The following is a 14628-nucleotide window of genomic DNA, read 5'->3' as shown; positions in this document are numbered from 1 at the left end:
GGTTTGCGCTCAAAGCGAGTTCTGGGCGAGTTTCAGGGTCCCGTCGTAAAGGCCGCGACCCCGACGACCTTTAATTTACTTTTAGCTTGTGGATCTTCTATCTGAGGGCAATTGGTGTAGCCGTGATAAAGATAATCCTTTTCTTTTCTCTCGTACGTGCGCGACGCGGCAACCGCCTTATAAGCCGGCTGGTGTCCCTTCTCCTCCAGTCCCAAAGACTTTTGCATTCGCCAACGAGCCCAGGAGACCGAGACGATAAGTAAGTGTTGTGCGCCCAAACTATTTTTTGATAGTTTTAAGCGAACACAAAGTAAAATTACGTCCCGTCGTATTAACGCACCTTGTACTCTTCAGTTTTGTGCGGATCTCCACGAAAGTAGTCTCGCTGACACAGTGTCCATTTCTACCGCTACAGTGAAGTTCAGGTCTGCTTCGCAGCTATTACCCCACCTTTTAACACATGTGTTTTCTATTTTGCTCTCGGCTATCCCTCTAAATTTCATTTTAACCGGCTCAACGCCCACTGAAGTTTCTACTCGGCGAAATGCGTCCTAGAGTTGTTGAGCCGCAATACTCTAAGAGCTCAGCAACAAGTTCATGATTTTTTGTGAATTTTAGGCGTAGCGTTGTTCGAACATTTCGTCTCACTTCGCTTCTTGTTTCTTTCTCCCTTCTGTCCCCTTTCTATTTCTGACTCGCATCGTTCTTATGCTACGTATTTTGCTGAAATACGTGCACTTCTGAAGAAGCAACTGAGCCAAAGCATGCACTTGTATCACCATAAAAGTGCTCTCGTTGCTCGCAGTATGCCAAAACGAATGGTGAGGATAACTCAATGATTTTTCAAAACGAGTTTTTGCTGAAACGTTTCAGTGAAGTCACATTTATGTCCTTCTTAGAAGCCAGCTCGCTACTAAAGAAGCTGGCCTACTTCGAATAGGCAACGGTATTTCGCTACCACTCACCGTATTCTGAATGCAGGAGGTGTCTCCTATGTAGCTATAGCTTTCGGACAGTAAAACAGTTGTGCGCGCAGTTGCTGACTCTTCTTTGTCATCTGGACATATCATCATTTTCGCAACTCCCGCGTTTGTATATATTATCATCAACATGCGTGAACCTGAGCTCGACTCGAATAACGCCGTGCCTCACAATTGGTGGAGGTGCCGGGACCGATGAGGAAAAACTGATGTGCATTATCCCGTAGTGCTTCCGACTAGACAGCGTCTGATGCCATTTATTTGAGCCCTATATATGTACGGTTATGAAGCTACGTTTTGCGTAATTTCTTTCGATATCAAATGCAGCTTATCTAAGCAGTAGTTTTAATTACTCATAAAGCAGCGTTAACATGAAAAATTATTGATCATAACGTTGAGACCTGAAGTTATGAACAGTACTCATCATAATCAGTGCACAAAAAAACAACACAAAGAAGTATTCGACACAAGCGCTTGTGTCGTGCAATTTCTGGGGTTTTTTTTTGCTTTTTTGTGCGGTGACTGTGATGAGTATGTTCCAACTAGCCCAATTCGCTACATTACTATGACGTGTACATAGTACGTACATAGAGTAAGAGATGGCGCTAATGCGCACGCTTTTATTCAGTGCAGCAAATACCTTCCTTGGGAGTGTTTTCGTGTACGAATAGCTGCACTCTACCTCTTAAATCGAATAGGTAGAACAGAAGGAGGATGAGGTTGCGCATAACGACGCAATAGCTGAATTCAAAACATCAAAAAAAGAACAATAACTCCTCGTTTTATGGTTATCTATAGGTAAACGTAAACCTGGTCACACAACACTTCGACGTCATTTCGTCTGTTAATAAGTGACTGTCACGCAGAAAGCCGTTCCATGCGCAGCGATAGTGGACATTTAGAACAAGGACTCGCTCCCCTAATAAAGGAGATAAACGAGGATGCAATTAGGGAGAATGTTTTACGACACGCGCGGTTCTAAGAAAGCAAACAGCGGAGTACACAGCGTTCGTATAAGCCTCTGTCGTTCAGGATAAATAGCTTACCCGAGCTGTTTTTCGTACAGCCGGATGGTTCGCGTTTATCTTTGAATCTCTGCCTTTATTTTACCCGGAAAAATGTTTAACCACTGTGATGCCTGAGGAAGACCTGAGGGATGGTTATTTGCTCCGGCGTTTAATATTTCACTGGTTGACATGATTATCGCTACAGGTTACACGCCCATACGGTATATGCGGTATAGCATGTTCAGAAAATCCCCTGGCATTGGGCTGTCCGGAAAACTGTTTTGAGTAGTGCGTCACAATAATTAGCGAGAGTTTAAGATACAATACTACTTCAGATACGACAAAATAGATTGAATAAACTATACAGTACTATGAGAGCTCGAAATAAGAAATTAATAAAGCACAGGTGAGGATCAAACACAGTTTAATATGAGCACGTTCCCTCTATGCGGCTGTCTACCTTTTACGGAGTTTCAAGTTTATCGTATTCTGCAACGATAACCGCGAAGGGCGTACATAAAGCACGGCCGATAAAGTAATCAAAAGTGAGAAATCTGGCATTGGTGAAAAGTGGCCTTACGTCGTGTCCACCATGTAGCGACACAGGGATCTCGTTCGGGCAGACATTGAGACGAGATGTGATAGCGGTGGATGAGGTAATGACAGCTTATGTCCCTGTATGGACGCAAGGTCAACTACCGCGATAGTAAGGCTTCTGTAATGCCTCCGTATATGAGCCTTGTCTCAGTCATAACGGTGCTTTAGTTCTCCCACTCGCCCCCTGCACGATTACAATAAGCGGGAGAGAGAACACTTAGCACTCGCATCGGCAAGGCAGCAAGAAGTAAACAATAGGATAGAAATATAGCTGTTTTTGTTGCGCGTCTAACGACGCTGATTTGCGAAAAAAAGCCCTCCCAGGGTGCCTCCTGCGTTTGTCAGAGACGACTCGAAAGTGAGAGCTATGTTTTTTTTTTTTTTTTGTCTGTCGATGTATTGATTCTTTTCTCCCTCTATGATCGTCCCACTTTTAACCGAGCGACGATGCCATGTGATGACGTCATCGCGTATCACCACATGAGTCACAGTAACGTAGTAGTGAAGTAATCACAACGCAATGATGACAACTCAAATTTGGTCATCTGTGAAGTCGTGTCATATGGTTACGTCACCACGTGATTATGCTTTGTTGCATAACACGTATTGACGGCCCCAAGCGGTGAATCTCAGCAATAATAAGACATCTAGGGCGTTAAAATTACCCGCTATTTTCCTTCTACGCCTCCACTCCTACCAACCTTTTTTTATCATGGACGCAGGATCTTGCAAACTAGACTCAGATAGCAGGCGAGATGACGAGGGTTGTGGTTAACCGGATGGTGGTGGTTGTGGTTGTCGTCATGGTCGTCGTTTCCATGGTCGTTCCCGTGGTCCACTGCAAGGGTGCCAAAGCTGGCAAGGCCGGTAAGGCCGGTAAGGTCGGCAAGGGACCAGGCGGCGCTTCGTTCGGGACACCTCCTCCTCCCAGCGAGGACTGCGACGGCGTTGAAGCGGCCGCCGGCGGCGGAGCCTCGCTCGTGGCCGACCCGAACGACTGCACCAAGTACTCCGTGTGCACGGGAATGTTCAGCCTGAAGCTCACCTGTCCTCCCGGACAGCACTTCAGCGTGGCCGACAACAGGTGCACAGCACCGGAACAGGCTGCATGTGACCCCGGTACGTACGGTGGACAGCTTTAGAAGAACAAGAGACACGGCATAACTGCACGCATAGACAATCACAGTCCATCACTCTTACGAGGTCCATGACCATCACAGACGATAGTTCAAGCCCGTATCTCTTTGCTCTCGACAATCCAATCTATCTCGATTCGTTCCCAAGAGAAGGGTATAGCAAACCGGTTTTCCAAGATTGGTTAGCCTCTTTTAACTGAACAAGGGCGCGCACGCAAACACGGACGCTAGAACAAGAAAATGCACACAATTATCCGTGCTACTGGTTAACGTTTCTGCCTTTCCATCTATATACTGTTCTTTTCTTCTTGATGAAGTGTAGGAGCTCAGTGAAACGAGATAGGTGGTACTGGTTAATTATGCTAAAGTGTGACAGGAACGAGTAAAAAAATTAAGGCACACAAACGACGGGATCATGCTAACGATCACGTGTGTAGTACAGTTTTGTAATATATTGTGTAGTGTAGTATAGCCTAGTAAAGTTTTCTACGGAATCATGTTACTAGTTAGTCAGGCCCGTGAAGAGTTTTTAACACGGCCCTCATCACACCGAATGATGGGTTGTTGGTTTTAGTGTAGTTTCGTATAGGGTATGCCAAAAGGTTGGCGAAACAAATAACGCAAGAAGAATACAATAAAAACGCGAAGTGTAAGAGTACTCTCCTAAATCTAAAGAAGCATCGTCATTTTATTTACATCACCTTTGGACCACCCGACGCCTTTACGAAAACCCCCCTGTCACGCCCTTTTTGTGCACTATATATATTTTTTCTCTTTTTGACATCGTTTCCATTAGCCGTTTGCAATATGCGATAAATTTTTGCACTATCAGTGCTCGATTTGAAAATACATTTGGTAATGAAGTTAGTCCTTTCTATGCACCAATCTCTACTTGGTGGAATGTTGAAGTCAAATATTGCACAAAAATTGTGCTCACAAAATTCTGCCTTATTAAGCACTGCAGTATGGCTTGTTCTAGAGGTCAGTCTATATACGATCTTTATCGCTAACTCATGGCACGATTTTCTGCAAGAGAGACTACAAACTATTTGGACAAGGGCGCCGCGTTGCATGGCTCGAGGAATTGTTGTCAACCTTTCTCTCTTTTTTTTTACAGATTTTACAGCTGCACCGGCTGCCGCTGCTGAGGCCGAAGCGTCTGAAGCAGCCGTGAATGTCGAGGCTGAGCCAGAAGCCGCACCTGCCGAGGTCATCGATGCTGTCGATGTCACCGTTGTCACCGCTGACGCTGAAGCAGTCGCCCAGGAGGTTGCTGTCGCAGCTTAACTGCGGAGCGCTTTGCACTCCTCGCGGACGTTGACGCACGTCAACGCGCGAAGCCTGATTGTTGACCGCTTCATCGAAAGGAAGCGTGCCTATTCCTTGGAGTCTGGTTTGATTAGGTTGTTTCAAACCCTCAAAGGAGCTTGCAATTGTCAAATAAAAAGATATGTTTCGCACGTTATTTTTGCTGTACTTCCTGATTGGAAATCATTGTCTTTAAGTTCGGATCAACATGAATGCTTTACTAGTTAGGGGGGGGGGAGAATTCCTAAATAAGAGAAAAGATAAAAGTGAGTCCCATAACTGTCTGCATCTAAGTACGATACCTCAACAATGGCTCACGATGGAAGGGGACAAGAAGGGATCAAATTGGACTGAGTGTGAAGTAAAGATAAGACAAAGAAAGATGGAGACACGGTCGAAGGAGTCCGAGGACGGGGCGCCACTCAGCGAGAGCTTCACGGCGTCAGGAGATGGCGGAGGGCGAGTGAAATTGACAGTTATACGGCTAGCCATATAACTGTCAACTTGGAAAAAAATTATCGGTCTAGTCGTTCTGAAGCCGATAGGAATGTGGAGAGGAAAATGCGCCGCTTTATTCTGATCCTTAGTTAACATTCATTTGTGCCTAAGCGCCAGGACTTCGCTGGGGCTCAGAAAAGGCGTTGATATTAACGCGATAGCGTCAAAGGGACACTAAAGTCAAATAGCATTCAGGCTATTAGCAATTTGTGTCAGAGTGAAAGCACAATGTATGACAACATATCGTCAACAGCAATGCCCTACTTAGCGAGAAATTAAGCTAAATGTACCACACGACGTGCGTGACGAGTGTGGCACGTGCGTGACGAGTGTGGCAGACACATGGAGCACGTGCTCCTATACCATGAGCCACGGCATGCAGGTACGCGTCACAGGTGTTTGTCACAAGCAAGCGAGCATCACCTAGCTAAAGCCTATGGAAACGACCCAGAAGGAACCTATAGAGCCCGCATCACACAGCTAAGGCCCAGGAACAACCTACAGGCGACCAGATTAGTCTTAAAAATTGTACAGTTCCGCTGCTTCAAACATTGTTTGTGCAAACTGCGCCAATTCTTTCTAAAAAGAAGCTCCTTAGGCCCACACCCCGCCGTCGCCGTCGAAGCTCTCTGCACCGGGCTAGCACTCCGAGCGAAACAACAGGCGCGTGCTCCCGGCAGATGGCTCGCGCGTAGCCACACGCGCAGCTCGCTCACTCGCTCTGTCGTTCCCACCGTAGAACGCACCAAACGCTCTTCCCACCCACTCCCCACTCTACCGCCTTCATGAAAGCCAGCAGCCAGATCAGGCGTATAGTCGCTTGCGCGCCATTTCTAAGGAGTTTCGCCCCTCGGTTGTATTCGTATACGGTACAACTGCTAGCTTTATTATTAGTATTAATAAATGTTGCGTCTCTCTCTCTGTCTCTCTCTGTATCACTTCCAACTCGGCGCTCGTGGGGACGAAACAAAACAGAAAGCACTTTTAAAGTGTACGACAGATCACTAATTCTGCTTTTTTTCGGCGGATTCCAGAAAATTTTACAGCAACCGATTCGTGGTGTAATGAATTCCGATAGTAAGGTCATGTAATGATTACTTGGAAAACTAGTTCGGGATTCTTAAAAATATATTTTATGATCAATGTTATTGCGGTGTTCTCCCTGAGAAGACAGGCCTGTTTAAGTTGACTTTCAACGCTTCCCAATTAAACAATTCAAAGAACACACAAGAAATGTTTTAATTACCGCACAGTACGAAAGTATACATCGCAAGACATAGAGAGAAAAAAACTCAAACTTTGTCGCAAAGGTGAAGCAATGAACACGCTAGCAACAAGTTGGAAGGTTACACGCAGAATGGCAAGCACATCGAAACGTGCCCCGGGTTTCTGCGTGCCCGCACAAAACGCACTCACAGGTACAGATCAACGCAAATAAGCGTCTCAGTTGTTACTTCGCTGTGTCTGAAAAGCGCGCTCTTTTTGCAAACGGAAGCTGTGAAACTTTTGCAGTGGCCTTTGTGCGCCCGGTAACTACAACAGTATTGTTCTGGTGAAATCCAAAGGCCAGCCAAGACGTACGATCCTCCCCACCGCGAGATAAGGGCACGCGAGTGAGTGTCCCCCTCCTCTCCGCGGGGCAAAACACGCGTGGGAGATGAGAGCGCGCGCCGAGGAGTCCAGAAGATGTGACGACGGCCATTCATTGCGCCATCTTGCTGGTAATGCTGAAAACACGATAGTTCTCCCAAATGCAAGTTTTTTGCGCGCTCATGCAGTTAAGATGAATTACCAACTCACCCAGCAGTCTGTGCTTCTCGTGCCCCCCCCCTAGATGCCCGTCACCTGCGGTAAGTGGCAGATATAAATAGCTTGCCGTTTGAACATTTAATGACGTGTTTCTCCGTGGCTCAGTGGTTAACGCCTCGAACCCACTATTCAGAGGCCCGAAGTTCAATTCCGTGCGTCGGAATCTCTTTATGGATTATTTTTCCTTCTTGCATATATGGTGAGGTACGCGGACGCCGGCGGCAAAATCCAGCTGAGAGTGCCCGTATAGTTATATTGCAATAAAAGCCAGTCAACTACATCAGGCATGGCCAATCGCCCCTATAGCCGTCGCCCAGAATCCCTAGGGACTCGGCAGCAGCAAGGGCTTGGCTGATATCTAGCTGAACGTTGGGGTCTGGGCTGCGGAGCAGGGCATCTCAGGATTCTACAGTGTGGAGCATCGTTTTGACTTGGACTACACCATCGTTTTCACTTGGACATGTCCACAGCATGCGGACAAAATTTGCCACCTCATCTCAAAGCATATACTGGGACCGGAAAACTGCGGGGTTCCACTTACTGTTATAGGTACAGATTTTGGAAAACCCCGGTCACAAAAATAAATACAAAAGAGCAAAATACACATTCGAACTCGGTATAACATGATATCAAAGCTTAGTAGCCGTTAAAACAGGTAATGATGACTCGAAGAGCACTTTAGCTACGCAGCCATTGCATGCAATGGCGCTCACTGACACCTCCAAATATAGATAATAAATAATCTATATAAACAACCAGTTATGCGGGTAAACGAAGCAGCCGCCCTAACGAAACAAAAGGCATGCATTGATAATGCGGTCGATAGCGATGAACGATTTGTATAGAATGGAAAGCTTTTAAACAACCAAACAGTTATGCACTTTGCATCACATGACGTCTACATTTATTATTTTGGTCTTCTGCAACTTCTGCAACCCTGTATTACATCTGTTTACAAGATTCCTTGCCCGACATAGCACTTGTGTACATACGGTTTCTTTGCGAAGCAGCTTCGAGCTCCGGCGTGGCTCTGAGGTCGACTGGCCCGACTGCCGCGTAGAGGGTCTGGGTTCAAGTCCCGCTTGATGCTGGATATATTTTCTCATTGTGCGTGATAGCGGTTACGGAGTCAGGCGGCGGCGACGGACAGCTACACCCCCCAAAATCGACAGTTGGGATTTCGTACCAGCTTCCGTTGTAAAATTACTTCGTCTATGCGTTTTTGTGGGCTCAATGTAGTACGCCATCCTCAAATAATGCTCACTAACACTTTAGTCCCGGATTTCCGTTAACCTTCTCGCACGGAAGCGGCAGTGCTTCGTAGTCTTTAACAAAGGCGCGGACAGCGACGGTTTGAAGCACCGGGACATATATACTACAGTTACAACCTGCGCAGTGCTCGCTTTTATGGACCCGCCAACCACACGGTACCATTAATGTGACCTTATCTGCATGTTCTTAAAGCTTTGTTTGATCTCTCTTTGCAATCTGCCACCATGTTTTAACAAAACGCTAAATGCCCTGTGAACAAAAACAAAACAGAGGTAGAAGAGGTAGGATGCCTTTGGGCATACAGTGATAAAACAACTACATCTGCGACTGTATTTACACCAATAGCACTCATGGTTGCTTTAAAGTGTGGCCTCTGTTTGACCGCTCTGCTATGCACGCATTGTTTAGACAGCACTCGACAGCATGGCCGAGCTTTTTAAATACATCTCGACGCGGTGGAGTGAACTTTACGCTTGTAATCTTTCCGTCAGGCACTCGGTGCGTGCACGTTATTGCACCGTTGTGATGCGTCAACTTCCCGAACAACAAGTGCCGCTGGGAGGTGAATGGAAAGAAGGACGCACCACAATCTCACTATCTGAATGATTGCACTATCATCATCAGCAGAATCAGCACGTATTTTTTTCCTAACGAGAAATGATCTTTACGGTGGCAATGATCTTGGCGTCACGTTCTGAATCCCGAAGTAGTGGGTTCGACTTCAGCTGTCTCATTTAATGCTGATGCGCTGGACCACAAGTAAAGAAAGACACTTTCTATCTCGCATAAATGGGGCTTAGTAAAACGTATGAGCAAGGGTGCATGAACGATTGCTGAAGTTATTTCTCCTGTTCCACATGATGCAATGAACGTCAGACATGACGCCATGAAAATTCATTCGCATGCTGTCACAGCAGATACCTGCACACATTCCTTTCCGCTTTTCATTCATCGCCGAAAGCGCTGAGCAATGCTGCTCAGTGAACTGGCCTCTTGACAAACCTTGACAGCCAATGCCACTTTTTTGTACCAAATAAATTGGGATAAGGAGGAGGCGTGAGGCTCAGAAGGGAAGCTGTCACTTGCACGCAGAAGCCGGATGACAAGTGACATCAGGTGCATTCCTTCTTGACGTTGCACTGGTGGTGCTTCCATAAAAAAGCATGTCCACCTCCTGTTCGCGAGTCCGGGCCATGCGACATTTCATTTTTGTTTTACTCTCTCTTCTATACTTCCGTTACTCGTCTGGTTGTCTAATGACTGCAGACGTGGATTGCAGCAATCAGGAACAGATAACGAAGGAGAAAGAGCAGTCTCGTGGAACTCACATGTGTTTACAATTCCCCACACTCTCCGTGACACGGACTTAGGTCCGTTTATAAGAACGTTGCTTCGCGGTAGAAAGATATAAGGACACATAGCGTCATTGTCAAGGAGCATACCAACAAGCAGACAAGGTGAGGAGATCGCAGACCTGGTAGAGTTCTTTGCAACCCCGGTTTTTGGCGAGCGTATTCTTGCTGTGCACGCTTGACCCTGTTGCTATTCGCTGCAGTGATCTAGTGGTGGTGGTGCTTGATTGCTGACCCGAATGTCCCAGGATCGAATCCCAATCTTGGTGGCCGCGGTACAATGAAGGAAAAATGCTTGATGCCTGTGTGCCTTTATTAGGTGCACGTTCAAGATTTCAAGGTGATCCAAATTTACGGAACCCTCCACTGCGGCCTTTCTCATAATCATGCAGTGGTATTAGTTCTTAAAACCCCAACAATTCTTGTGATCCTATTGCTCAACATTTCTGCTACTTGGCAATGAAATCGAGCTTAGAGAGATTTTGTCTAGTTTCGTGTTTCCTTTTCTTGCACAACCACCAGTTATGTTTCTTTTTCTTCTTTTATCATTTTGTCTAGTACTCACTATATGTCAGGTTGGAGTAATCAGAAAGAGAGACCGCGGCACATTAGCTTCCTTAGCTACACCTGTGAAGATAGGATAGAGAAACATAAAAATACAAAGGTTGGTCTACACTGTATGATTCAAACTAGCAACTGTGTTCGAGTCATCGAGGCTCGATGAGAACGTCTCATTTTTTTCTTCAGAGTAGTTATCTCACGAAATATTAGGGAGTTTGACTGACGGCATTGACCTACTTCGAGTAGTCAAGAGGTAGTAGGCCCTTAACAGTGACTGCCGTAAAACATTTGTAGGGTGGCATAACGCTGTAGTCAAGCTGAAGACAAACGGACGGTTGCAGCCTAAATGTTGCTTATGAGGATAGTTATAGCGCGAGAACAGTACGACGACGAAGAGACAAGAAGGACACGAGCACTTTGTGTCCTTCGCGTCCTTAAATTGTATCTTTATCGTCATCGTTCTGTTCTCACGCTATAACTATCGTAATTTCATACCATCTAGTCCAAGCTGCCACACTTCTAAGTTGCTTATGAGACACAAGATACCATTGGAGCGCGTAAAATAATTAGACGACGTGAAAGCTATGGGTGGTGGGCTCCATTGAATTGTGTTTCCTTCTTTCGTCTTTTTGTACGCTGTTAATAATTTTTGAGATGAAAAATGTTCGAAACACGGGGTGTCGTTCGAGCCAGCGCTTCGACTAACGGAGTTGTCTTCTTCAAGGCTGCAACTTCATAAGCTGTTGAAGCTTCGAGGCAGTTGGCAATAGGCCGTTTCAGCCTTGAAAAAAGACTTGTCCGCCAGTCGAGAGGAGAACTCAAGGGGCACTCCGTGTTTCTTCAAAGATTTTCCATCTCTTCAAGATCACATATTTCCATGAACTTTTAAAGGCTATCTCAATGATAGTTGTTGGTGTTTTATGTCTCAGGAAATGAGTGACTCGTTGCGTTTTCACGTCTCAGGATTGTGAGAGACACTTTAGTGAAGGGTTCCAAAAATTTGAGCCACCTGGCGTTTTTGAACGTGCACTTAATTCTAAGTACACGTGCCTCTAGCATTTTATTTATTTTATTTACAGAATACTGCGGCCGAAATACCAAGCAGGGGGCATAATAAAGAGTGATTCACAATGTAACCTAATTAAAAAGAATGTTCAAGCAATAAAAACATGTCAAGGCAGTAGAACACAGAATTACATTTGAACAAAGTTAAATGGCAGCAAGAAATTGCAAATTGCAACCGGAGAATGCAAATCAGATACAAGCCTCCACTTAAATGCAGCCGCCGCGGCCGTGATTCTATCTCGAAACCTTTGAGTCAACAGGCAAGCTTTATAGCCAGAGGACCAACGCGGTGGGTAGTTTCGTGCGCTAAAAGGGCTGACGTCGTCTTAAAGATGCTATACCAACAAACCCAACTTGTCGCCTATCGCATGATGTATTCGTGTACACATATACACCCCGTCATGATTAGTTATAAACTTTCATATGAACCCGTGCTTACGTCCTCCTCGCTACAACGACGGTAACTTTCTTCGCAGAGTTTCGCACAGCCAACCATGAAGACCCTGGTGATGATCGTGGTTGTCCAGGCCGTTTGTGCCACAGTCGTGTCGTCGTTCAGCTTTTCATCGCCGGACTGTCCGGCGCAGGCAGTGCCCGGTTTGACGCTCAAGGTTCCCGACCCGAACGACTGCTCCAAGTACTCGCTGTGTATGCAGCTGTTCAATATGAAGCTCGACTGTTCAGAGGGACAGCACTTCAGTGCCGCCGCTGGCAAATGCCTGCCCGCAGCCCTCGCCGGATGCGACCCCGGTAAAGTACAATGGTTCACACAGCTTCTACGTCGTAAGGACTCTGTTCTTTGACTGACCACCTTCGCTTATTACTTGTCGAGCCTCAGCGTCAAGTGGCTGAAATGTTTTGGATAGAGAAAACTTTTAAATAACCTGCGAATTGGTGGCCTGAATCTTGTCTCGCGGCAGCTTCCTTAGTTTACTTGATCCCCCAAAGTTGTAATATCTGCTCGCCGGTAAAATTCCGCCTCTTGACCTCCGAAACGGCTACAAGTACCGTTCATTTTACCCTGAGTTTGTCCAAGTTCAATCACATTAGAGAAATATTTCCGAAGACTTTGACAAAAAAAACGCTCAACCACGTTACCAAGCTTGTACAAACTGATCTACTGGCTACGAAATGCTTTGTAATGCTTGTGACGTTTCGTGAAGCTTAGCACAGCTTAGCACAGCAACTAAGAATGGTTCACTGTTTCATCAGCTTTCACGAGGTTAAGTCAGTGAAACAGCCCCCTCGGCTCCGCTGTACAGACGGATCCACTGTTAAAGGTAACAGTTGCATGCATTGCCTATTCATATTGCGCAGTCTTGGAAAAAGCATAGTGGCTTAGACCTGTATAAGGCTACTGTTAACAGAGTGAGTGAAACAACTTTATTCGGTCCACAATAGACGCGAGTACACTCAGCGTCACCTGGCTAGGCCCACTCGGGGACCATCAGGTTAAACCTGACGGCCCTCGCGCGGGCCCTCTGGACGGCCAGGATTTGAGAGGTCTGGTCCTGGGCCTTAATGAGTCGCTTCATTTCCTCTTGGGTGAAAGGGGGACCGGCAGAGGCGCAGCCCCACAGTACATGCTCGAAGTCCGCATAACCACCACACAGGGGGCAGTCCGGGCTTGGAAACCGTTCAGGGTACATTGTGTGCAGTGCCGCAGGGCTCGGGTAAGTGTTTGTTTGTAGCAGTCGGAGAGTAACAGCTTGGGCCCTGCATAGCGAGGAGTGTGGTAGAGGCAGCAGTCTCTTGTGTTAACAGAAAGTTCGGAATCCTCTTGACAGACTAGAGCCAAGCATGAACCATGTTTTTATGTCCAGATTTAGTTAGCAAGCCCGTAATATCAAACGTATTCATTCGAGTGTTTTCCTTAACAGTGGATCATAGTGTACATTGATTGTTGCGACATCCAGATAAATAACGTTAAACACAATTTTTGTTCAACGTTTCGAAAAGCGAGCGACATTCGTTATATCATCTATTTCTCTCTGCAGCTGCTGCCATGCCCCAACCGCAAGCCGCTCCTGAGCCTGCAGCTCCAGCAGCACCAGCAGCACCTGCTCCGGTACCTGCCGCACCCGCACCTGCGGCAATTGCTGTGTAATAAGCGGGCTATGTCGAGGGAACTGCTGATGAGAGAACAACGGTCTTAAGCGGATACCCTTGATTGCACGACATAATAAGAAACCACAACGCTGAATGTAAATAAACGAATGCAGATGCTACGACACCACTACTGTATTAGTCTCTATAGTTGATAATCATCTCTTGGTATCCCCTAAGACACAGGGAGCTACAAATGGTTTCCTAGCACGCGTGAGCCAATTAGGCATTGTGATAAGGTATTCTTCAAAAACGGATGTATTAATCATGCACAAATATAGTTGTCCCGCAACTTGCCTCCGTCGCCTCGGTCTAAACAGCGTTCGGCGAGCGATCAAACACAGCTGCAATGTTGTGTTTCACTGCAAGAGAAAAGCGATGCTTGTGTGGCCCGATACGCAGATGAGCGGTCGAAGCCGTAGAGTCGGCATTTTTCGGTGAATATTCACTTGCTCTCCTTTTCCCGCCCCTACCGTTTTCTCCTCGCCCCCCTCAGTAAAACATCAAATAAGCTCTGGCATGATTACGAGTTTGTGAGTATGATGCAACACGAAATATGTATTGTCGCCCCGACGGGATCAGTGATTCACCATTGCCGCATTTCGCGTCCCCTTCATCCTCATGTTACCTGGGTGGATGTTTTTTATTGTGTATGTCATCTGTCTATGCAAAACACGCGCGGGAAATGATTGCTTGGTTATCAGTACGACTTGCGTGAGTTTAAAAAAAAGAAAGGGAAACGTCATTTGTGGCCTCTTAAGGCAAAGAGCGTAACTTCCGATGTCTCTGCATCAAGCAAACATTTTGACAGCTTCACACTGCCAGGCCGTCCTTCTCTCTTTTTTATTCTTTCTATAAATTTCTTGAATCTTTCTTGTACATTTCTTCTTCTTCCTCCTCACTTTTCCAACTTTTTTATTTCTTTTTCTTCCTTTTC

The 14628-nt window shown here is 46.2% G+C and overlaps 2 protein-coding genes across 2 annotated transcripts; both read left to right on the top strand.

The window, feature by feature from the left end:
* The first annotated feature begins 181 nt into the window (after positions 1-181).
* On the top strand, positions 182-5185 carry LOC119181292 (uncharacterized). The gene is made up of 3 exons (XM_037432499.2): positions 182-259; positions 3307-3703; positions 4838-5185. The coding sequence occupies exons 2-3, from the start codon at positions 3340-3342 to the stop codon at positions 5005-5007; spliced, it is 534 nt and encodes a 177-aa protein (XP_037288396.2). The 5' UTR covers positions 182-259; positions 3307-3339; the 3' UTR covers positions 5008-5185.
* Positions 5186-9977: 4792 nt separating this feature from the next.
* LOC119181299 (uncharacterized) lies at positions 9978-13821 on the top strand. The gene is made up of 3 exons (XM_075888985.1): positions 9978-10064; positions 12062-12335; positions 13583-13821. The coding sequence occupies exons 2-3, from the start codon at positions 12080-12082 to the stop codon at positions 13690-13692; spliced, it is 366 nt and encodes a 121-aa protein (XP_075745100.1). The 5' UTR covers positions 9978-10064; positions 12062-12079; the 3' UTR covers positions 13693-13821.
* The last annotated feature ends 807 nt before the right edge of the window (positions 13822-14628 follow it).

This window comes from Rhipicephalus microplus, chromosome 3 (genome assembly GCF_043290135.1).
Source record: "Rhipicephalus microplus isolate Deutch F79 chromosome 3, USDA_Rmic, whole genome shotgun sequence".
Taxonomy (NCBI): domain Eukaryota; kingdom Metazoa; phylum Arthropoda; class Arachnida; order Ixodida; family Ixodidae; genus Rhipicephalus; species Rhipicephalus microplus.
The sequence above is the reverse complement of the archived record's forward strand: the minus strand, read 5'-3'. Positions and strand labels throughout refer to the sequence as shown.